Here is a 22,977-nt window from a genome sequence, read left to right on the forward strand (position 1 = left end):
TGACTTTGCTCAGGTCTTAGTACTGCTTTCCTTGCCTAGAAATGAGACTTGCAAACGTTTATTAACCAGGTCAAAAGGTGGTCTGGCCTCACAGTAGCTACTTATAAGTTCTTGCACTGTTATCAGGGGATGAACATGCCTGAACAAGGCTTAAAACAGTCCTAAAATAGCATGCTCTCCGCTAGGAGCGGATGCTCTGTACAGATGAAAATTCCAAAAGCAAATGAGCGCTCTTAAGGGACGTAGAGCCTTTGACATTCTCCTTGACACATTTCCATCTTTTCTCAGCAGAACTGCAGACCTACACCTACCAGTGTGCAAAATTCTCTTGAATAAGCTTTTTTTGAGCTTGCGTGTTTTAGAGCATAAATAAAAGCAGATCTGAGTACCGTAGCGTCATCTGTAGTTTTAGTAGAAAAGGCTATGCAATCCATGCAGGATTAACAATATTGAAACAAATTATGTCATGTAGCTGTAGAGGTATTTGGGTCTTCGAGTGTGCGAGTTTATTCTCAGACCTCGGACAAAAAAAGGAACTGAGGGCCATTGTAAAACTTGATACCTTTGAGGTAAGTGCAAGATACAGTCTTTGAACTTTGCCTCCTCTAATACAAATGCATTAGAAATGAATCTTTTCCCCCCCCTCCACAAGGAACTCCTACTGCCTATGCAGTTCTTTGGAGGGAAGGGGAAAAATAAACCACATCTGACAAATGTATTATTCGTATCACTTCATTGCTGGAAAACCCTTAGCTTCAAGTGAGGTTTGAAGGCAATATTAGAATGTATATAGAAGAGTGAATTCCGGTAGATTGAAAAAAGGTCACATCTCCAAAACAGCGTACATGGGACATTTGTTTTCCCCTCTCCGGTATCTTTACAGACATTGTTTCTGTAGGACAATAAATAGGTCTGGATCACAAGTGTGAACGTGAAAAATACTACAACATTTTATGAAGTTTTCTTTTATGAAGAAAGTCCTGGGAGGAGTTCTGGACTGAAGTAAATGGAAAACCTTAAGAATGGAAGAGGATCGGCAGAATTGCACATTCAGAATTTTATTATGAAGAACTTCCAAAGATTTGAGCAAGAGATATTAGTAAACCAGTTGATACTAATGAATAAAGCCAAATACTCTGAAATGTCCAGAAAATAAAGATTTGTGGAATGAGCTTTTGGGCTAATTCTTTGATGGTCTCGTTCTGCTGCTTTTCCCGGTACGGTGTCATGAAGACTGCCACTCTGTCTGCCATTGCAGGATTACTTTCAAGTAGATAATCTTCCTAGGGCTTATTAAAGAGTGTTTGTGGCCAAAATATGCTGATGTTGTGGCATAGAAATACTCTGATCTCACCAAAATTTGGCCAGTAACCTCTGATGCAGACACTAACAGGAAAGTAATTGGGGAAGGGAGGAGAGGAAGATGTGAGAAGAGTAGGGGATGTATCACGGGAACAACAGCTTAAAAAAAGCTTTTGCAGAAGGCAATGGTCTTAGGCATTGGAGTGTGCTACTTAAAAAGGAGTTTAAAAATCAGGAGTGCTAATCCTGTCTCTGCATAAATCACCTGTCAGTATTATTGCATGTTGTGAAAGTGGCTCCATACTTACTGTAGGCAACCGTTACAACTCTGTTACTGCTGTTGGGATGATACTTCTATGCCATAATTCTTGGCCAAAATACAGAATACTCTTAGTGAAGGTTCTCAGGCCACATTTAATTTACCACTTTGCTCATTGTCAGTACAATAGGGTATTTTATGACCCAGTTTCCCAACAAACAAACAATGTGTGGTATTTTAACATTTCTCCCTACAATAGATCTTTGGAGAGCCAAAGATAATTCTGAGCATAGTTGAAGTCTTTGGACATTTTGCAGAGTCCGTTCGATAGATTAAGTCCTCCCCAAAGCTCTTTGGGCCCTCAGTAACTCTCAGGCAGCTGCTCCCTTCTGCTGGGATAGGTGGCAACCTTTTTTTTTTTTTTTTCTTTTCCCCTTGGGGCGCTCAACTCAGCACATCTTTACCAAATACAGCTTTGTGTGTGGAAGCTGTGGAATCACACATATGTATCATAGCTGACCTTTGGATAGCTGTATCTGCAGAGAGTTCAATGTGAAAGTGTAAATGTTAAGAATTTTAAAAGCAGCAGCTTTCTGCATTTGTTCCTTATGAGCACATTATTACTCTGCACTCTAAAATTAATCTTTTTTTTCAGTTTAGCATAATCTTTTCTAAAGCAAACTAAAATAGGCACTTTTAACACAGAGCAAGAGGTTTCACCTCAGAAATACTGTTGAGCAACTAATGAGCACTATTTTTCCATGTAGAAAACACCTTAGATTTTGTGTAATTGGTGCTAGATGTTTCTGAAATAAATGTGTTAGCTTTACAGTTGCTATACTGTGTGTGTGCACACATGTGTATATATATATAAAAAAATACTATATAATGTATTTATATACTATAAGTATACACACTAATAAATAGTCATTTGCTTATTGTTTTGCTGTCAGGAAAACAGGTTTTCCTACTTTATGGGACGTGTCTGTAGATGGATGTTTTGGGTTTGTTTTGTTTGATTTTGGTTTCTTTTTTCTTGGAAAAGCGTCCTTATTCTCTTCATAGCCTTCCTCCAGCAAATTTTCTATAGGTCTTTCACCAGTTACCGTTGGGGAAAGAGCAGTCTTTGTATTTTCCTGTATTTTCCATGATGCAACTAGGTCATTAAACCAACCAGCTTCTGCTGTCTGTCAGAGCATTCTGGATTAAGGCATGGTTATTTAAAAAAGGACCAGAAGTAAAAAAAATCCTAGCAAACGGAATTCTCACCCCCTTCTCCTCCCTGACTTTGCTAAGATTTTAATGAAAAGCCACCAAACCTCAGATGAAAACCCTCCAGTTTCAGGCACAAAGGGTACCCAGGATTCTGTCACTTATGTAGCTTTATGGGTACCTGCAAGCATAAATTCAGGGAAATTGAGTTTACGTAAACAAAATTTGCAGCAGGGGTTGTTCACGAGGAACTTCCTAAGAAAAGAAGCCTTGTGGCTGATGTTGTTCCCTGCATCCTTTTACATGGTGAATCTGTGCTACTGGTTGAGTAGCGCAGCTTCCTGAAAATAAGATCGCTGTGGTCTTGAGCCGTTTGGCTCCTAAAGCTGTTCCGTAGTGGTTGCCAGCAACTGAGAGAACAATACTAAAAAGCCAAGATCTTTAAAAGTTTGTGGTGCTCCCCTGAAAATCTCTCGCTATTTTGGAGTGGTGAGAAAGTTCAAAAAGTGATCTGTAAGAGCTTGTGTCATTCCCATCCCCCCAGCGATGGAAATGAACCTGTGGGACAGAGGGGTTCTGTCAGTGGTCCATATCTCACTTCCTTTTCTGTTTCTCATCACTTCCCGACCTGAATAACAAATACAAAGCTTTGGTTTGGAAATACAACCATTTCCCAGAAGAATGATATTTAATATTTCAAACAGGATGTATTCTACCAGACCTTTGTGGTAACTGCTTCGTCAGTTGTTTCTATCATTTACGTTTTTGGCTGTCTGAGCAAGAGCTGATGTCTGTACATATCATTACAGCTTATATGAATTCAGTGCAGGGATGAGCATAGAGACAATGGAAATACTTTAGATGGTTCTAAATAGTTTCTCTTTTCAGATTAACAAATTTACACTTGGCTGAGGCCCCTTGCCCTAAAAATGTATGTAGAGAATTTTTTTTTTTTTGCTTAACATTGTCATGTGGCAAAGTCCATAATTAGATGAAGCTTTATATAGTGCAATATCTAGAAAAACTATCCTGCGCTGTAATGTATTGTTATAGTTAATGCCATAAATACTTCTCTCATGTTCACTCCTGTCTTTCTGTGATACAATACTCTTTTCTTTCTGATAAGCTTCAAGAAACTAGTTTGGATATTAACGTTGCATAGTGGTATGAAAATGCCACTTAAACAGAGGCTGTTGGAACCAAAAGTTCTGTTCACTGGGAAAAGCTAAAGTTAAATTAGTTCATTTCTGAAGACACGGATCAAGATGAAATGCTGAACTTCCCTGTAAAAACAGGCATTTGAAAGAAAATGCTCTTGGAATCAACAATATTTTCAAGGGAAATGGTTTAGACTCCTTCCATTATAATGAATATTTAATCCAACATATGAATGTCTATTTCAATAAAAGTTTAATTTCAAACTATAATGTGTACATATGCGAGGTTTTTCCTGTTAAGTATTTTAATGAAATGTTTACAGTTGCAAATGTAATCTAACAGTTGTGTTTTTATAGACTCAAATAAATCGATTTTCTTTGTTATTTGTGTGGTGTTTTCCATCTTTTTCTTATCAGCAATTTAATAAAATTTGATACTAATAGTTATTAGAGGGGGGGGTTATAAGAATGGTAAGCATACTTACCTCCAGTAATGTTTCCAGTTAACTCTTCTGCAGTTGCGGTTTTGGAATATTTGTCAGCATTATACATATTTTCTATCCAGTAGCCACTAGCTACAGGCACCAAATAGCTTACATACAAAGAAAATAGTTCTCTCTGTGACTCTCAGGAAATATCTTCGAAAGCAAATATTGCATTTTTAAGTCCTAGTCATTTTAAATGTTTCTTATTCTGTGCTTCCAAAAACATTGTGGCATATTTCAAATGTAAGAACTACAGCTGGGATAAGTAATGGTGTGTTCTGTTAGCTATTGCATAGATTCCTTTTTTTTTCTCCTGTTTTTCTCCCCCCACCATTTATGCTGTGATTGACAAAGGTTAGCATTATCTGTTTTTAGTCTCCTGATCCATATGAATAATACAACATTCATTTTCTTACTATTTATGTACTGCTTTTTATCCTCAGTGGAAATTACTTTGAATCTACAGATGAAAAGCATGCTAATTTATAGAACTCAGATTATCTGTCCTAATTTTACAGATGTGGTAAACCAAAGGAATGAGATAATTAATAAGGTTGAACTCTGCAATAAAGTTAGAAATGGTTTTGCAGCAGACATCACATGGCCTAGGGTTTGGACCACAGTGGACATACAGAGAGACTCCAGCTCCTATCTGAGTGATCCATATGTCATCTACAAGCAAGGGTCCTTTGTGCAACAGCCATACAAAATTCACCGTGAAAAAACTAGCAAAGTAATATTTGCCCAACAGTTGTTATAGAGGTCATGGAAAAAATAAGTTGATATCTTGTTTGCCCTTTCCATATAGTGTCAGGGTGTGTACAAATATTTTTATGAAGTTTATGTATTATTAAGTATATAATATATATATATACACGCATAAAATAAAACCCACAGGCATTTTAGGAGTAGAGTTCTTTGAATGCAAATCCTTGGATAATTTGTGGTTGTCTTCCTCCTAGGGTTCAGCAAACTCCTGCTTTTGATGGCAGCTTTCTGCTGTTTTGAGGGTAGAATGAGACTGTGGAATGACTGTGGAAAAAGAGTATGCTGGGGAGATCATATTGGGAGGGGGCTGTGATTTCTGGGATGGTTCTTACATGATTGCAGAATCACGAAGGTCTATTTATTTATTTATTTATTTTAAAAGATACAGTCTACATAGAAAACCCTTGCATTTACACATTTGAAAATGCACTACCCTTTGCAGGGTAGGGTAGGGAGGCTGAACATGGCTTTTCAAGGCTGCTGCCCAGTGTGGTGAGTTGCCTTGCCTAAGGTTTGCAGTTTTGGGAAGTTCTCTTGCTGCCAGTTTGAACACTGGCCAGCGTCTGTGTTTCTGCAGGGAGTGATGCAGCCAGGTGCTGGGTACTGGAGTGCGTGCTCCACTTCAGGCTTTGAATGGTCTAATTGCAGTGAAGCCCTTCAGATTGTTACAACAGTTTCTTCTAGAAAGAGGATATAATTAAATGTAAGCCTTTCAAGGTCAGCTCTTCTGTGCTGATACTCATAAGTGCTACAATTAAATGCTATTCTGTATTTGCATGTAGAATGGCTTCCACTCAGAGAACTCTGCTTGCTGTACAGGTACTATGCATCTTAATTCACTAATACATGTATTAGCAAGGTAGGTTTTTTTGAGGACAGGGCTGCTGTCCAGAGGGACCCCAACAGGCTACAGTAACGGGCTGAAGAAAACCTCATGAGTTTCAGAAATAACAAATGCAAAGTCCTGTACCTGGAACAGACTCACCCCTCCGTCAGGACAAGCTGGGGACCACCTGGCTGGGAAGCCGCTCTGCTTGGGAAAGACTTGGGGCTCCTGGTGGACAGTCAGCTGGGCACAAGTCACTGGCATCGCTGAAGGCTGAGAGCTTTCCGATCCAAAAGACATCGGCAGACTGGTGTGAGTCCAGCAGGGGCCAGCACGATGGTCGGGGGCTGGAGCACATGCCCTGTGAGGAGTGGCCAAGGGAGTGGGGCTTGTTCAGCCTGGAGATGTGGGGGGACTTCACAGCAGCCTCCCAGCACCTGGAGAGGTGACTGGAAAGACAGTGACCATAAATTGAAAAAGGAGAGCTTCCAACCGGGTATAAGCAAAATATTTTTCAATCTGAGAGCTGAATGCTGAGCAAGTTGCCCAGAGAAGCTTTGAAGTGTCAGTCCTTGGAGGTTTTCAAAACCTGACTGCACAAGAGCCCTGAGCAGCCTGGTCAGGCTTCAGAGTCCACCTTCCTTTTGAGCAAGAAGTGGACTAGAGACCTCCCGAGTGGTTTCTGTGATACTAGATTCTACTTTTGAGAGAAACTGAGACATAGTGTTTGTAACTTGCTTGAGATGGTGTACCATCTGTGGCTGAACTGGGAATAAAGCTATTAAATCCTGAGGCTCAGTGGTGCATATGTGCATGCTAATGAGATCTCTTGGGTGAAAGAGCCATCACCGCTTGGGAAAATAGCCTTGAGAGAAATCTAGGTTAAATCTACATAGTGTTCCATCATACTGATGTCTGAGATTCAGGCAGTCATAGGAAAAAAGCAGAGAAATTTCAGACATAAGAAGCAAGCAGGGTAAGGAAGAGACAGGAACTGGAACAATCAAGGTCAAAAGGGTAATTTAGTATTGATCCATTTTAAGTGGAATAGGAACCTTCTCAGTTCCTGTTTTCAAACATGGATCTAATTCAGGATAAAGTCGAGAGAAATACTGAATTTAAAGTTACAGATTTATTTGGTGTAGTATTTGTAAGTATGGTAAATGCAAGTCAATTATAGGTCAAAGAATGCAGGTAGGGAAAAGGGTTTATTTTGGCAATGTGTAAAAATGAAGTATTTTTCAAAATTGGACAGTTTAATGGAATGTCGTGTTTGACATGCTGTAACCATAAAGGGTGTAGTGATTTTGTTTTCTGACAGCAAAATGTGTTCTGAAAAATGTCCCATATAACCTCTTAGGTTCAGGGTTACTTGTTTTAAAAAAATAAACATCCCTCAGGCACCTCTTGCCAGATACTCGTGCAAGCTTTCATCTGTGTGTTTTGGTGTATGACTTGCAAACTGTTGCACCAGAACACTTCTCTTTTCTTAAAATACTTGAGAAAAATAGGTGTGGAATGCAGAACAAATTGCCATCCTTCTAATTTATGAAAATGTGTAGGTAAATTCATCAACATTTATATAGAATGTAAAAAAACCTGACTTCCGCCACCTCTTCACTAGCCAAGCTTATGAAAACTTTTTGTATTCAGTACAGTACGGTGGCAATTGCGGATCTCTGTGGCTGTCAGCAGCAGAAGAACTTTTGAATTCAGCGTCCAGACATTTAAAGACAACACATTTTCCAAGTGGTGTAGGTTTTGTTGAAGTTTCATGTTGGGGGCAAGGGAGGGGGGAGAAGGCAGAAGAATTGTAAAGCTGCAAAGGAAATAGAGGATGTGTGGAGCTTTATTACTTGTCTAGCACAGACCCAGCACTCCTGGATTTTTTTTTTTTTTTTTAATGATTCATTAATCCTCTCCCTGCATAGTGTTAGTGTTACTTAAAAACAGTAGATGTGTGTCACAGAATCACAGAATGGTTGAGGTTAGAAGGGACCTCTGGAGGTCATCTGGTCCAACCCCCCTGCTCAAGCAGGGCCACCTAGAGCCAGTTGCCCAGGACTGTGTCCAGACAGCTTTTGAATATCTCCAAGGATGGAGACTCCACAACCTCCCTGGGAAACTTGCGCCAGTGCTCAGTCACCCTCACAGTAAAAAAAGTATTTCCTGATGTTCAGAAGGAATATAAGATGGTATTAAGATCCTGTTGCGCTAATTGCTGTACAGAAAAAGAAAGGAGGGCAGTCCTTGGCCCTGAGTGTTTACAGTGAAAATGCAGGACAAGAGGCACAGTCAGTGTTGGTTGGTTGGGCAGACTAAAGATACAGCACTTCTGTGGCCATAGCCCAGCTCCTCTTCCCGAGAGTGTAGCACACTGGTGCGGTGAATGGTTTATCTTGTAGCAGTAATGAAGGGAGGAAATGGAAATAAGGTGTGCCAGTGCTCTCTGCATGTGGCAGAGACTGGAGAACTCTGCTTTGGGATGGGGAAAGATACGGGGGGTGTAGACACAGGATAAGAAGGAAATTATAGGAAGACTTGAAACCACTGGGTTTGGTGGTGAGAGAAGGGAGTTGGGGGATCTTGGAACTGGACAGAGAAAAGAGGAACAATTGGGAAACACAGTTTGAAGAAAACGGAGTAAAATATAGTGTGTGGTTAGTTGTACAATTGCTGTAGACGGCCTGGGATGAGGATACAGCCAAAAGCTGTGCGTGTGAATCACCTGAAGAAAGTCCTTGCCTGTTCTACAAGAACAGAACTTTCAGGCCATTTAAATAAGTGTGTTTGGTTTTTTTTTTCTTTTTTCTACTTTCTAGTCCATGTAAGACCAAAGCTAACAATAAAAATAACCACTCTTAACGATACTGCTCCCAAATTTAATCAAAGCAGCAGACTAAATAGTTACAGGCTTCTTCCTTCTTTACCCGTCCTTTTTAATTGTTGGCTGCTACCAAGTTTTGTAATCTCTTATCTCAGAAGTTGAAGGCAGTGTTTAGGTAAATCGGGATTACTTAACATTAAGAGTTGCAGGATTACTCTTCCAAGACACGCTTCTTTGATTGTCCCTCTGTCATGTAGCTGCAGGTGAACTGCTGATTCACATCCTTTGCATTCACTTTACAGCTGTAATTTTCCTTGACTTCCTGCAGAGAAATTGAACTTGTTCCACCATGTTTATCTCTGGTTTTATTTCCTGCTCCTCTTTTCTTGCCTGTTTTCTGATTGTTTTTGTTCTCCCTTCACCTCCATCTTTCCCAATACGTGCGGCTACCTTCCTACCCACCAGCACTGATTCCCTTTTTAAGATGATCTTGAGCTGGCTGCTTACATTAATGTTTTTGTTCCATGATGGTTATGACGTTTGAACCATGAAATGAGTCATTTGACAGACACCTCGTTTTTTATTAAAACACCCTCATTATTTGGTGAAAGGTAGCATTCAACTAATATAAAAATGACCTTGGACTTTGAACTTTGGAAAGCTCTTGGAATGTATTTTCTTCTCACTGCTGGAGTTCCTAGTGCTGTATAACAGATTTGGTATTTACAATATTATTTTATAGAACATATACAGATATTAGAAATACAGGAAGAGGTTAATAGTACCAACTGCCTAATAGGTAATTCTAATTAATTAATCTCCTTGGTTAGCCAGGCTACGTGACTACAGCAAGCAACACCAGAACTAAGGTCTGGTTTTTATGCTGTTCTTTAGGCAGAGAGTCTTTGGCCAGATGGACAAGTCCCTGTCCATCTTGACAGAAAAGGAACTGGCAGTGCTGCCACAGAAGGGTTGTAGTGTTCAGATATCAACTGCACATAAACAACCATAGCTTGTTTTCAAGCTTCATCATCTGGGTAGAAAGAATACGTCACTCCTTGTGATAAGCGAGAGATCTCTGAGGCGTCTATTGTATATAGAGTCTGCTTTTCCAACTACCAAGTTAAAAGATCATTGTACTTAAATTTTAAATTTAATTTTATTAGGAAGCATAAAATTTCTGCTTGAGAGGCAGATCAGTATGATGGCCTTCCAGATTCGCAGCATCTGCCAAGTGAGGAGTCTTGCAAAAGCCTGCCTTAATTTCCCATCTGCAACAAGTAATAAATAGAATACCAGGCTTGGAACAGTCTTCAGGCAGGAATACCATGGGAGGAATGCAGAGCTCTTTCTAAATTAAGTTCATTTTAAATTGACTGTCTTTTGAGAGGATTTTCTACAGATGTCAGATTTACAAGTCAGAGCGGGCGAGCCTGACCAACAGAATTCCGTTTATACTGCCATTGGTCAGTATTTTATTTCAAGACTTTTTAGCCTCCCTCATTAAAAAACACTTTTAGGGAGTCATCATTAACTTCTCTTCTCCCCATTCCACTAATTAAAGCTGTGGTTGGTCAATATTTGCCTTTAGGAAGCTCAGTCTGCCCCACTGCATTCTGTCCATCCATGTCAGCTAACTGGCACGCAAAGGACGTCGGAAGAAAACTGTTCTGAACAGCTTCCAGACAGTTCTACCCACACTAATTGTAAGCTTTTGTGTATGTGTGTATATATATAAAAGATGTTATTCTCAGATGCATAGTTATGGATGGTTTGTGTATTATGCTGCAGACATTTTTAGTAATATTTGTAATACTCAGTAATACTCTGGTTTCTTTGTGGATCAAAGACTGCGTGTCGGTTCTGAAAGACACTTCCCCCTCTCAAAGTTATTTTTATCACTATCGTATCTATTTTTAAATTTGGACCATTATCTTTTGCATAGGTGCACAACGGTCATACAATATTCTGGATTCCCCACAGCATATCCATCGTATCTGGTTTAGGTGGATTCTTACCTAATTGATTTGTATGAAAATTTTTTTTTTTAATCATATAATTGATGTGTCCTTAATTTCTGCAAAGGCACAAGGTCTGATAATCTTCTCGCGCATTTTAATATGAACTAGACATACGCCTTGTAAGTTTTCAGACTGCTTCACTTAATGTTAAAGCAATTATATTCCACTATGTACAAAAAGCCACAAGGGGAAAATCTAAGTAATTACCAATTCTAATTATACACATTTGTGGCTCAGTATTGGAGTTTCTTAGAAGAATTTTCTGATGTTACCCCAAACATGAATTTGGTCCTTCTGAAATTCAGCATTTATTTAAAGAAAAAAAAAAAAGTAGCATTAAAATTGAACTCAAAAGAATGAGAGAATATGTGGCCAGTAGCCATTAATAACTGCTAATGTTTGCAGGTTTAGGGGCTATTAACTTTTTTTTTTAATCCACTCCAGAACAGTTAATGCTAATTGTTGTAAATATGTTCTTGTGAAGATCTCTCTGTAACTGAGAGGTGCTTTGGTAAATAGTTTGTGGTATCATTTGTCCATCTCCAAAGTGTTTCATGGTTCCAGTAACAAGACAGAGTGCAGCTTTACATTAGCTGCTGCAGTCGCTGATGAAGGGATCCTTACTCAAAACTGCAGTCACCTTGCAACTTCTTTGTGAGAAGACGACCAGTTTGAGAGAATCTTGCCAACTTCTTTATATCTCAAATAAGAGAGAATTTAATACTTCTCATTTTCTATCTACAGGAAAATTGTTCCTGTAGAGCTTGAAGCTATTCAGGTTGGGAAGTTCTGAGCCATTTAATTTTAACACTGTAGGATTTAGTGTACAAGTGGCAGAGAGATGCTTCTGTTTCATGTCTTGTCCATGGGAAATAGGCTAATCAAATGTTTTCCAATTAGAACAATCAGCTCATCAAGGGAAACAAGCCAGTATTGGGCTTGCATCCAGTTCCTCCTGAGGCATTTTACATCAGAGAAGATTAGTTCTGTGGCATCATCTTAAGGTTGAGGATTCACCAGGGAGTTGGAAGTACACAGGGCAGGGATGAAGCAGAAGAGGGGAAAGAAAAGGACTGGGAACAGCAATGATTAATTATTGCTGCTCACAAAAGTAGAGAGGCATAGTTTTAGAGGTCAATCTTCACCTTGAGTGCATGATGCTTTCTTTTGTCAGGTACCTCTGGCAGTGGAAAGCTGACCTAGAGAAAAATTTGTCAGTGAGGCTGCAATCTCATGTTGTGCTCTGGCTTCAGAAGCTGGCGCTGCTATCTGGGACCAAAGTGTGGTTGTAACTATGTGGGGAGAGGTGCTAATTCAGCACTGTCCCTCTTAGTGGGGATCCGCTTTCACTTAATGGTTTTTCTTTCAGAACATGTGTCACCTGGAAGGAGGGTGAGCATCCGTCGCACTTTCTTCTCTTGCAGTGCAGAGGGTCAGATTTATATAGCGAGGGATGAATTATTCTTTTAGGTCAATTCAGCCCGAACTAAGCTGTCATGGCAACAATACAAAAGCTTAGCCAGCTTAGCCATGGGACAGCTACTAATATGAGTATAATTTAGCTTCAGTAGGTTATTTATAATATTTTAATTTAAGGTGTTTTTAAACTGCTTGATAGTGTACTTAGTTTTCAGATTCAGAAGAGGAAATCAATTCTGTGTTCTTCAACAGCATAAAATGTTTTCAGTGTTACCTAACGCTTGTGGTTCCTCTGTACTGAGATGCAATACTTTCATGCACTGTCCTAAGCAAGAGGCTAAACTGGGCTTGAACTCTTGCTCTAAGTTTACTGTGCTGTTTTCAGTAGGCTATGGACAAATGAATGCAACAGGCAACTACAAATACAAAATGTGTTACTGTGCCACCATTAGGGATGCCTTCAGAAATAATAGTGATAAAATTTAGCTGCTGGTAGAGGATTAAAGAGTTGTATTAAACGTATTGTTTACATCTGTCATCTTGTATATCAAAGCAAAATTATTTAGGGTGGAATACTGATAAACTTGTCCTTCAGGTTCCTCCTAGCATGGTAAAAGTGTAAAAGTTACTTTCCTTTTTCTGATTATTTTTGTGGCCTATGCAAAATTGATTTGACATTAATTCCCATCTCCAGGTAGGTGTTCACACTGTGTATGCTTTCTGCACCATTTCCCAGATGCATATTTTGTAAGTCTTTCTGATGTAAAAATGGAAGAGGCAGTTATTCCACTAATGGATAATTCTGCTTGAAGTTAAAAAAAGAGGAGGAAATAAAAGCAGCACTGGGAAGGAATGAAGATACTCTTTATATTCTTCTCTAGGGAATATTTTGGCATTGTATCCCAGAGACAGTTTGCTATCCGTTTTTCTGACATTAACTTACAACAGTTTAAATGACAGCTATTTTAAAAAGTTTCAATTGGGTGTCCTTTATGCGTGGAAATATCTAGGGAAATAGTTACCTAATGATACGGGGCAACATAAAAATAAAAATCCTTGTTTTACCTGGTTTAGATTTATAATTGAGATGATTTATAGAAGAATCCACAGTGAATCTTAACCTGACCTGAAAGTTAATTAGATTACCATGGGTATTATATTCTATTCTCAGTCTTTGCAAACAGCCAGGTTAAAAAGCACGCAGCTAGTAATCCTGTAATTCTTTACACTGAATTCCTTAACTGATTAGTAATGTAAAAACTTTTAAAAGTTGTTACTTGTCTTTTCATTCTGCTTTTTCAGTCCATAGCAACTGTTTTCTAGCCCCTCTCACTTTGCCTTGTAATGTATCCCACAAATATTGGTTGGAAGGGGCCTCTGGAAGTCATCTAGTCCAACCTCCCTTTAGGAGCAGGACGGTTGCCAAAGCAAGATCAGCCGTGGCTTTGTCTAGTTGAGTCTTGAAAACCTCCGAAGATGGAGATTTCACAACCTGATTTACTGCAGTAATTTGCAAGGTAACGTAAAACAAAATCTGTGAAATATCTTTGGAGTTTGACTCTGAATATTTCTGAATCAGATTTTGGCAGCCGTTGCCTGGCAAAGAAGCTGCATTGCCACTTCTGTATGAAAGATAATTGCAGTGTACTGTAAAGGTGGGTTTCACATCACCTAATTTTACCTACATATGAATTAGGTACCTAGTTCGTTAACCAAGGAATCTCCCTCTATAATCAGTGTAAAGAAGTCCCTCCAAAAGACTACTTCTCCCTCTCAGGGATGGTTGGGATGAGTCACTCTCAGGAAGTGCCTCTTTTTCCCCACCGTTTACAGGGAGGGTCCCGTTTCCATTTGGTGTCAGACTTGCTTAGATGGCTTCGGCCAGATGAGGGGCATTCCTTCCCCACTGGACCAAGGCAGCATGGGGACTACACCCACAATTTTGTTCAAGTGGAAATCATTGTAATTAGCAAATACTGAAAAAAAACCCACATGAGGCAGAACATCGACTGACAACCATAGCTATCGATGCCTTCTCAAGCACTTCCCTCATGCTCTTCCTCCATTTTCTGGTTTGGGTTTTTTTGTTTATTTGGCCATAATGATTTCACCTTGGTCATCATGCTACCCTATTGTTTTTTTGGTTGCAAAAGGGTGATGAATTGCTTTGTATTTATTTGAATTCTGATATTTTCCCAGGATTATCATGGCTTGGAAGGGGATGACTCAAAGATGGGGGTTTTTTTTGGTTGGATTTTTTTTTGTTTTTTTTTCTTTTTTTTTGGATGTGAGTTATGCAAACACTTGGGGGAGGAAAGAGCATTGTGATGTGGCTGATAGAGAAAAGATTTTGCAAGCAGCAGTTTATTGCTTAGGATGCCTGTGGGGACTGCATGGTTATGCAAACTAGTGCCCCAAAGGGGAAACATCCTGTCATTCCTTTAGCATAACATGCACAGCAGATAGAGTGAGGCATGGCCAACGCTGTCTTAGAGCAGAAAACTTCCTTAACTACAACTTAAAAAGCATCTTTTTTTAATACCCACTCTTATTATTCTGCCAGCAAAGAGGTTGTAAAGTCTCTTTCTTCCTGATGGAACAACATAGGAAAGGATATATTTTGCTGTTCTTATTACCTTTGATCTTTTGTTGGTTCTTCAGGTTCACTTAAATTGCATATACTAAGATAAAAAAGAATCTGACCTTTCTGAATTGACTTCCTCGCTCTGCTGTTGTTGCATGGAGGTTGCCTGAGAACGGATATTTTTCTGTCTGCAATCTGTAAAGTGGCTCACTGTGTATTATTAGGTATCTCGGAAGATTTTGTTTCATTTTTGTCTTCCTTAAGTCTTAAGTCTGCTGATTTAGTCAGTGACAATGGCATTAAAAGTGAGTGTTAGTACAAGTTTTCCTGAACCTCAACTTAAATAGATCTGTTTTAAACTTCACCAAATAAAATATGTTTCCAAACAATTGTGATAAAGTGCGTATAGCCTTTTCTGATGGATGCAATGTTTGTACTTGCTGGGCCTGAACTATCTGCTGTCATACGTGTCTGGGGAACAGTGTGTTGAAGGTCTTTCTCTGATGCGTTGCAGGACCCTGAGGATGCTGTGCCTGTTGGGCAGAGGAGGGCCTGGTGCTGGTGCATGTGCTTTGGATTGGCCTTCATGCTGGCTGGTGTGATCCTGGGTGGTGCCTATCTGTACAAATATTTTGCATTCCAGGTAAGTCAAATACATTTTGTTACGGGAGGGTTGCGTTCTTCTCTGTTACGCCTTACGTTTAGAAGAGGGAAGAGGAGCAACAGACTAAACCCAATAGCCTTGCTACTCTCATTTTTATCTTTCTAAAACTTCAGCTTTTCTAAAGGCAAAGTGTATTGCCTGCTCTGAAGTTACCTGTTGGCAGAGGAGGGCAGGAACGAAGCTGGCAAATAAGAGAGCAACACTTTTGAAAACCTTACTTTGCAGAAGAAGGATTATATCTAAATAGGACTTGGGTTTAGGAACCCCAGTGGTGTCCCAGATTTTCACCTGCTCTCTCTCCTGTTTTGCAGTGCCGAATACTAGAGGTGGATTAATCCCTTGAAAGCCTCCTTGTTTGACCCCAGATTTCCTAGATGCATGCGGTACTGCTAATACACAGGAAAGGGACTGCTTGTCAAGGCAGTGCAGTGACTCTCCTCCTTCCTAGCCTCCACAGGGTTAAGAAATACAGGCCCTACAGGGGACTTGGGAGAAGCACAGTCAATGTGGTTAAACATGCTCTGTCAAGTCTAATCCACGCTGACAAGATTAGACCTCTGACAAAATATATTTTCAGTCTTTAACAAATGGCACAGCTGCAAGAAGAGCCCTGTGAAGGCAGTGGTGCCAGGGTGGAGCATTTACCTGAAACATGGGAGATCCCAGTTAAATATTGTCTTCCTCGGGGGGAATTGTCACTGGGCAGTGCTGGATGTGCTGGGCTGTTGCCCAAGTGGTGTGAGCACACCCTCCCTCCCTCAGAAACTGCCGGCGTTGCAAGATTCACAGGATCAGAAAGGGAGAGTATAAACAAAACATGAATCCCTCTAGCCCACTGGTTAGTGCACCTAATTATAAGGTATAAATTCTGTGTTCTTGTCCCTGCTACCAGGATTATTTTTTTCCCCCATTTTAGTAGCTACTAACGTAGAAGGCAAAGTAATTAAACAGGAAAAATTCTAGCTGAACTTGCAGTTTATAGTCTCTTTGGCTATCATGTTAACCTAATTTACAGGGGAGCAGTAGTGTTGCAAACAATGCTTAAACAGCGTAGCGTATCTTGGTGGATTAACAAGCTCAGAGTAGCTGAAGGCCTGCTGTATTACCAACACGTTTCATCTGTGCTTAGCACCGCGGTGCTCCACATTTCACATGCCAGCTAGCTGAAATTGAAAGTGCCGTTTAATTCAAACCTGTGGTACTTGTTCATGAGTCAGATCTGGGTTGAAGGAAACATTCAGGAATTGAGCTAACATTGCACTGAAGACGTTTTCAATGTAAAACTTTAAATTGATGACATGTCCCTGTGCATAAGTTGTATGTTTCTAAAACTGTCTGGCCTATAAATTTGGTATATGACTTCCTCTGACTCAGGACTTTATTTTACACTTCACTTAGGTAACCTGCCACGTGTACTGTGACAGAAGGACACAAATTGGTTGTTTTAAATTCTTTTTATTACCCTTTTGTCTTTTAAAACTGTTCAAAACAAAAAATAATTTATTTAGAAACTGACTTTCAAAACTTCTGAAGCCTTGCAAAACTAAGCAACTTCACAGAATAATTGAGGTTGGAAGGAAACTCTTGAAGTCATCTGGTCCAACCCCTGCTGCAAGGAGGACCAAATTCAGAGTTAGACTTGCTTTTTAAAGGTGATTTGGATGATCAATTTCAATGCCTTAAATTGTAATTATTGACTCTAGTTAAATCATAATTTAATAATAATAATAATATTCATGCATATAGGCGTAGGAACTTCATTGCCCTTCTAAAAATAAGATGCAATGTGCCACAGATAATGGATGCAAAATAGAAGACTAGATTTTAAGAACCTGCTTTTGGGATCCTGTTTGCCTTGAATTCAAGGGAAGGACTCCCTCTGGGTTCAGTACAATCAAGGTTTTAGCCATGGTCCTATTGTAGATAGCAACTGGCTCCTACTTTGGTGTACGAGTCAAATTAAAGGGAAAACATTTCATCTAGTCTGACAAGTTTTTCTTCACCACAGTGCCTTGAGAATATTAGTTTTAAACTTCTAACAAGGCTACTCATGTTTTTGTTGCTGGGTTGTTTACTATTTTTAGCAGGGTGGTGTGTATTTCTGTGGAATAAAGTACATTGAAGATGGCTTAAGTTTACCTGAGCCTGGGGCAGAGGCTCAGAGTGCTCGCTACCACACGATTGAGCAAAATATTCAGATCCTGGAGGAGGAAGATGTTGAGTTTATCAGTGTGCCAGTCCCTGAGTTTGCTGATAGTGATCCTGCTGATATCGTCCATGACTTCCACCGGGTAAGAAATATTTCTGAAGAAGCTGAAAGCATTTAAAACTTGAAAAATGTTCCCCCTCAGTCATCCTGATAAATGTACTCCCTAATTATTATGGTGGGGGAAAGCGAAGGGTGGAGGAGGCAGCAGAAACGTTTTGATCAGCAGCAGGCTGCAAGCAATTATTAACCGGTCATACAAAGTACAGCGTTATACAATCATCATGAGGTAGTCTGTAAACCACCATTTGCAAACACGGTTCTGTTTTTAGAAAAGGGAGAATTCTTAGAGCTATTTCCTTTCCTTCGTATGAGGAAGTAAAGAGAATATAGTTCTTGCTGTGCTAAGTCCACCGAGCCAGAATTTGACCAACTGCTGTGGTGCCGAGGGAAGTTTAGAAAGGGCTGCCATAGCTTTAACCTCAACTTACAGGGGCTGATTGCGTCTGACGTCACTAGGTATGTTCAAAGACCCCCAGAGGTTGCTCTCGTAGCATAGCTCAAAAAGCCCAAAGCAGCAGCAGAAAGGGAAGGAAGCGACCAGCTGACCGACCATGGAAGAGAGCTTGTTTTCCGGATGCTGTAGGAAGCCTAGAAGCTAAATTTTCCTTGTGCACCACAGGCTACTGTGACTCCTAAAGGCACTGATCCGGGGTATCAAGGCACTTACAGCTGTTTTCTTCCTTTTTTGTAGAAACAACTTTGATTGATAGGAATTGTGGTAATAAATTTTTGGTAAGGCAGTTGACAGGGCTGCAGCTCTCGGTATTAACGACAGAGCTGTAAAACAATTAGAAGCCCTTCCTTTCCGTATTGGCCTGATGGAAGCTGTCTGATGGTGATGAAATGTTCTACAGCTGGTTTTCAGGAAGCTAAATTTCTATGAACATTTGAAGACTTCGCTGGACAGCTTTTTTAAGTGAGGCTGAAAAAGAAGAATAAGGAAGCATCCTATTTTTTTTATGCAAACTTCAGAGTTTCAAGTTTTCCAGGCAAAATGAGTGCTATCTATCAAATATTCATAACCAGTTTTTTCTGAGGAAAACATTGCTTGCTTGAGCTATGTAATTTAAAAATATTCCTGAATATATTTAGGGAGCTTTTGTAAAGAGTTAGAGCAAAGCCTCTAAAGAGGGAAAACCAGAAAAAAAAAAAGCAGTATGTAAGAAGTGAATAGGAACAATATAATATGAGAAAATTACTTTTTGATTTAATGGGTTAAAGGCGTTGCTCTAAAGGTCAGTGCAAGGATCATTTGCCATAGGCACAGCACTTACTCCCATGTAATGAGATTAGTTGCACTGATGATTGCTGTCCTGGTACTATTTTGACTGTTGGGCTCTTGGTGCTCAGTATTTTATATACGTCTGCAGCCTTAGAGCTTTCAGCAGTTTGCAATAGCGTCGTCTTTAGCAAGAACAGATGCAGTAAAACACAGCTCAGTGAACAGAGCCATAGGATTCATCAGGATAATTCCCTGGGCTTTTATATCTCTGTTTTTACCAAATAATGGCAAATATTGCAGTTTAGGTACTATAAAGATAATAATTCAGCTATGAATAATCATTAACAGTTCAAGTCAGTAGTATTTTTGAAAATAAAAGGATTTTTGTGTTATCTGTAACGTAAGTATTTTTTTCCTTCTGTATTTTGTTCTCACCAGCAACTTTTCCCCTTTACACTACAATAAAATATAAAAGTGCAGAGTTTAAAGCAAGGTTTTTGCCCTGTTGTTTCAAAATGCAGGCACTTAGGAATCAATGAATACTGTACTTGATTCCCTAACAGCTCAGATAAACCTTTGTAATTTCGTTACTGTAGTGCATTTGAGCAACTTACCGCCTGCTGCCTTGCACAAATCCCTGTCATAGATTTAAACTCTCATCAAGACTGCCTTTTATTTCTGCATTTACCTTCCCTCAAATTGGAGTTTGTTAGACAGACTTTATAGTGAACAAAATAATTTGAAGAACAACACAAGGCAATAGCAGTTTAGTAAAGTCTATATGTGAATTTTCTGATGTTCTTGTTATTTTGATTAAAATAAATATTTCCTCAACAGAGGCTCACTGCCTATCTTGACCTTAGCCTGGATAAATGCTATGTGATTCCTCTGAACACTTCAGTTGTTATGCCGCCAAAAAATTTCCTGGAGCTGCTCATCAACATCAAGGTATGGTTAAATCGTAAGTAATTTGTTCTTAAGACAGGGAAAATGGAGATTTTTTTTCTCCCCCACCCCGGACTCTGACACTTACGCAAGGGGCATGTGTTAGAAAGTTAACTGATCACTAGAGATCTTTGCAAAGAGAGAAAAAAGTCTATAACCTTCTTAGTTAATTAACTACAATTATGAACAAATTATTAATTCAGAGGAAGGCAAACAAACCTGATTTTGTTCTTCAATGCTCCAAATTTGGCTGACAAAATGGTGTAAATGTGGTATACCTAGACTCTTTGATAGTAGTCTATGTGTTTTTTAATTTATAACCCGTTGTGACTAAAGTTTCCATAAAGCATGTATACGCTGGACTAAGACTGGTTAGCTGAGAGGCTTGAAGTAGATATACTGGGAAATCCTTTTAACGTGGGCACTGTTTAAAGTGTAGGTCCCTAGGGTTGGCCCCTACTTTGAACTGATCCAGTGGCTTGAGGGTGATGTATGTGCGGTGTGTTAGATCCGCTGTGCGTGCTCAGGGCAATTAGACGTGGCACTACATGTGATGGACTACCGCTGCATGCGAGTTCGTGAGGCTTCCAGCAGCCTTACGATGGACCTTCCTGTTTCCAAGGAGGTTTTGTAGGCGTGATCAGGACTTAGACTGTATGGTTAGCAAAGCCCATTTAAGCAAGAGGGTTTTTAATATAGCCAGATTGCTGGTTCTGCGAGCACCAGACCTTCAGAACAAGATTTGTTGTCCTTAAAAACAAGGACCGTGGAAAGGACTGAGATACCACAATCGCTGAACAACGAAACGTGAGTTTTTGGTATAATGCTGTGGGAGCTCCTCATCGCTTCCCAGCAGGGTTTAATAATTGAACACTACTGCCGGGCTCGCGGTGCTGGTGCTGGCTGGCTTGTTGCCACCACCGGGACACGCTTTCTGTTAGTAGTAGTAACTGGGTGAAATGTAATGGCCTGTGAAATTGAGGAGGCCAAAGTAATGGGGTCTTTTAATAATTTAATATGAATAATCTTTATCTTTTTTTTAACTCCTACATATGTATGCTTTTAATGCAGATTTAAATAGTATTTACCTTGGTTTTCAGTCTTCTGTTTTCTTTATAGAACAGCAAAACACTCTGGGTGGGGAAGAGAGCTGATAAGCTAACTTGTGTCTAAGATTTGGGGAGAGTGTTTTCATTCTTATTTTACTGGGCTTTTGTAACTTCAGAATTGTTAATATCATCTTTGGGTTTGCATCTTTCAAACAAGGCTTTGGAATTAGGACTCCAGAAACCATTTTAGTCATTTCTGAGTGGTTCATGTATATAAATAAATTTCATGTGAAAAATGACTTCACAAGTAAGTCCTCTGCTGCTTTTTTGCTGCCCATTTTGAGACTGGCTATTTAACCACACATTCATTTCTTGTACATAAGGCTGAGGTAGTGTCTGTAAAACTCAGTGACCCCGTATTTTTTTACTTTGTGTATGCTGTTTTGTTTCCATTTTTAGTTCACACAAATTCCACTATTAAAATCTGTTAATTTCCTAGTTTGTCATTAGTACTAAATCAAATATGCTTGGTTTACAAGTAAGACGATAACCAGGTATCACGCATTTAATTGAAAATCTGTGCAAAAGCAAACTGTTTTGATCATTGTCCCCAATAGTGAGTGCCCTAATTTTATGAGACATCTGTTTAATTCTCTTTGTATTAACAAAAAGCTGTGGGCATTTGATGTCTCAGAAAATCAGGCTAAATGTTTTGTAACTGAAATTTGGGAAGCTATTCTGCAGATGCACAAAGTGAGTAAATTTCTGTTCACTATCCTGCAGTCACACTGGTTGCACAAAGAAAAAAATGTATGAAATTAAAGTGCTCATTTCATTAAAATGAGCTCTGAATATACGCAGAGGGCATTTTATGAAAATGGAGGTGCTCTGGGCTGTTTTGTTTTTAAAAAAAAGCCGTAATTTTAGCCTGAAGAACCACATTTCTATAAATTGATACAGTTTGCTTGAATATGCAGACAGTGAAAGGCCTCCTTTCCTTGGGAAACAAGGCTGAAACCCAGGTATATTTGTTCATCCGCCTCGTTCCCGTTGTTGAGCCAACTGGCTGATTTTAATGGTGTGCGATGCACAGGACGTCTCAAAGATGACAATATTTGCGGCTATGCTGGATCACAGTGCTGCGTAATTGGTCCTGCAGCAGCTGGGCAGAGGAGATTCCTGCACTGAGCTCCTCCTCCTCTTGCGCCCCCCGGGAGGGCCGAGAAGGCCGGGCCCGGGGGGTGGTCCGGGAGGTCCTGCGGTTTGGAGGGCACAAGCCCAGGAGTGTCCTCGTGGGCTGCCCCAAGTCCTCGGCACTGCTGACCACCCTGCGAGTGCCCTGCACTGCTGCTCCGCTCTGGGGCTCCCTCGGGGGGCTCCCCTGAAATTCGAGAGACCAGGGGTTTAAGACGCAGTAATTTACAGTGATTTAATTACCAAATAATGAGTGGGATAATTTGGGACTGTGAAGTCTTCCGAGCTCTTATTTAAAGAAAAAAAATTGGTGTTGTTTTCCTCATAGTATGTGCTGAAGGAAATTTTCATAATTTCAAGTGAATTTTATACAGTCCTTTCTTTCTTTACTGAAGAGAATAGCATTTAATCAGCTTCTTCGCAACATGTCACTTGGACTGAAAAGACAGTCGTCTTTTGCAATGGAAATTTCAAGTTGTGTATTGTCAACAAAAAATATAGTGATCTTTCGCCTCAGAAGCTGAATTTGTTTCCATAACAAGTGATCATTTTATTTTTAGAAAGCAAGCAACACCTTCTCTACTGCCATACATTAGAATCACACTAACAGGATTTCTTAAATGAAGTAATGTTTAAAAAAAGTTGATGATTATTTACCAGTGGCAGTATTAGGAAATTGGCTGATAGCTAAGCATGTGCGTTTTCAGCTGTGTACAGTGAGGTGTGCACAGAGCTGGATTCCTCCATCATTGCAGCTGTGGCAGAATAACACTG

At 39.7% G+C, this 22,977-nt stretch overlaps 1 protein-coding gene across 2 annotated transcripts in view; it reads left to right on the forward strand.

Moving 5' to 3' along the window:
• Positions 1-22,977, forward strand: part of ITM2B (integral membrane protein 2B) — a 28,041-nt gene that overhangs the window by 2,201 nt on the left and 2,863 nt on the right. The window contains exons 2-4 of one of the 2 annotated variants that reach the window (XM_076363864.1): positions 15,375-15,503; positions 17,612-17,815; positions 19,853-19,963. In XM_076363864.1, coding sequence (XP_076219979.1) covers positions 15,375-15,503; positions 17,612-17,815; positions 19,853-19,963 — 444 coding nt within the window. Of the gene's footprint in view, positions 1-15,374; positions 15,504-17,608; positions 17,816-19,852; positions 19,964-22,977 lie in introns of both variants that reach the window. The other variant, XM_076363860.1, reaches the window with a different exon arrangement.

The sequence above is a fragment of the Aptenodytes patagonicus genome, chromosome 1 (assembly GCF_965638725.1).
Source record: "Aptenodytes patagonicus chromosome 1, bAptPat1.pri.cur, whole genome shotgun sequence".
Lineage (NCBI taxonomy): Eukaryota > Metazoa > Chordata > Aves > Sphenisciformes > Spheniscidae > Aptenodytes > Aptenodytes patagonicus.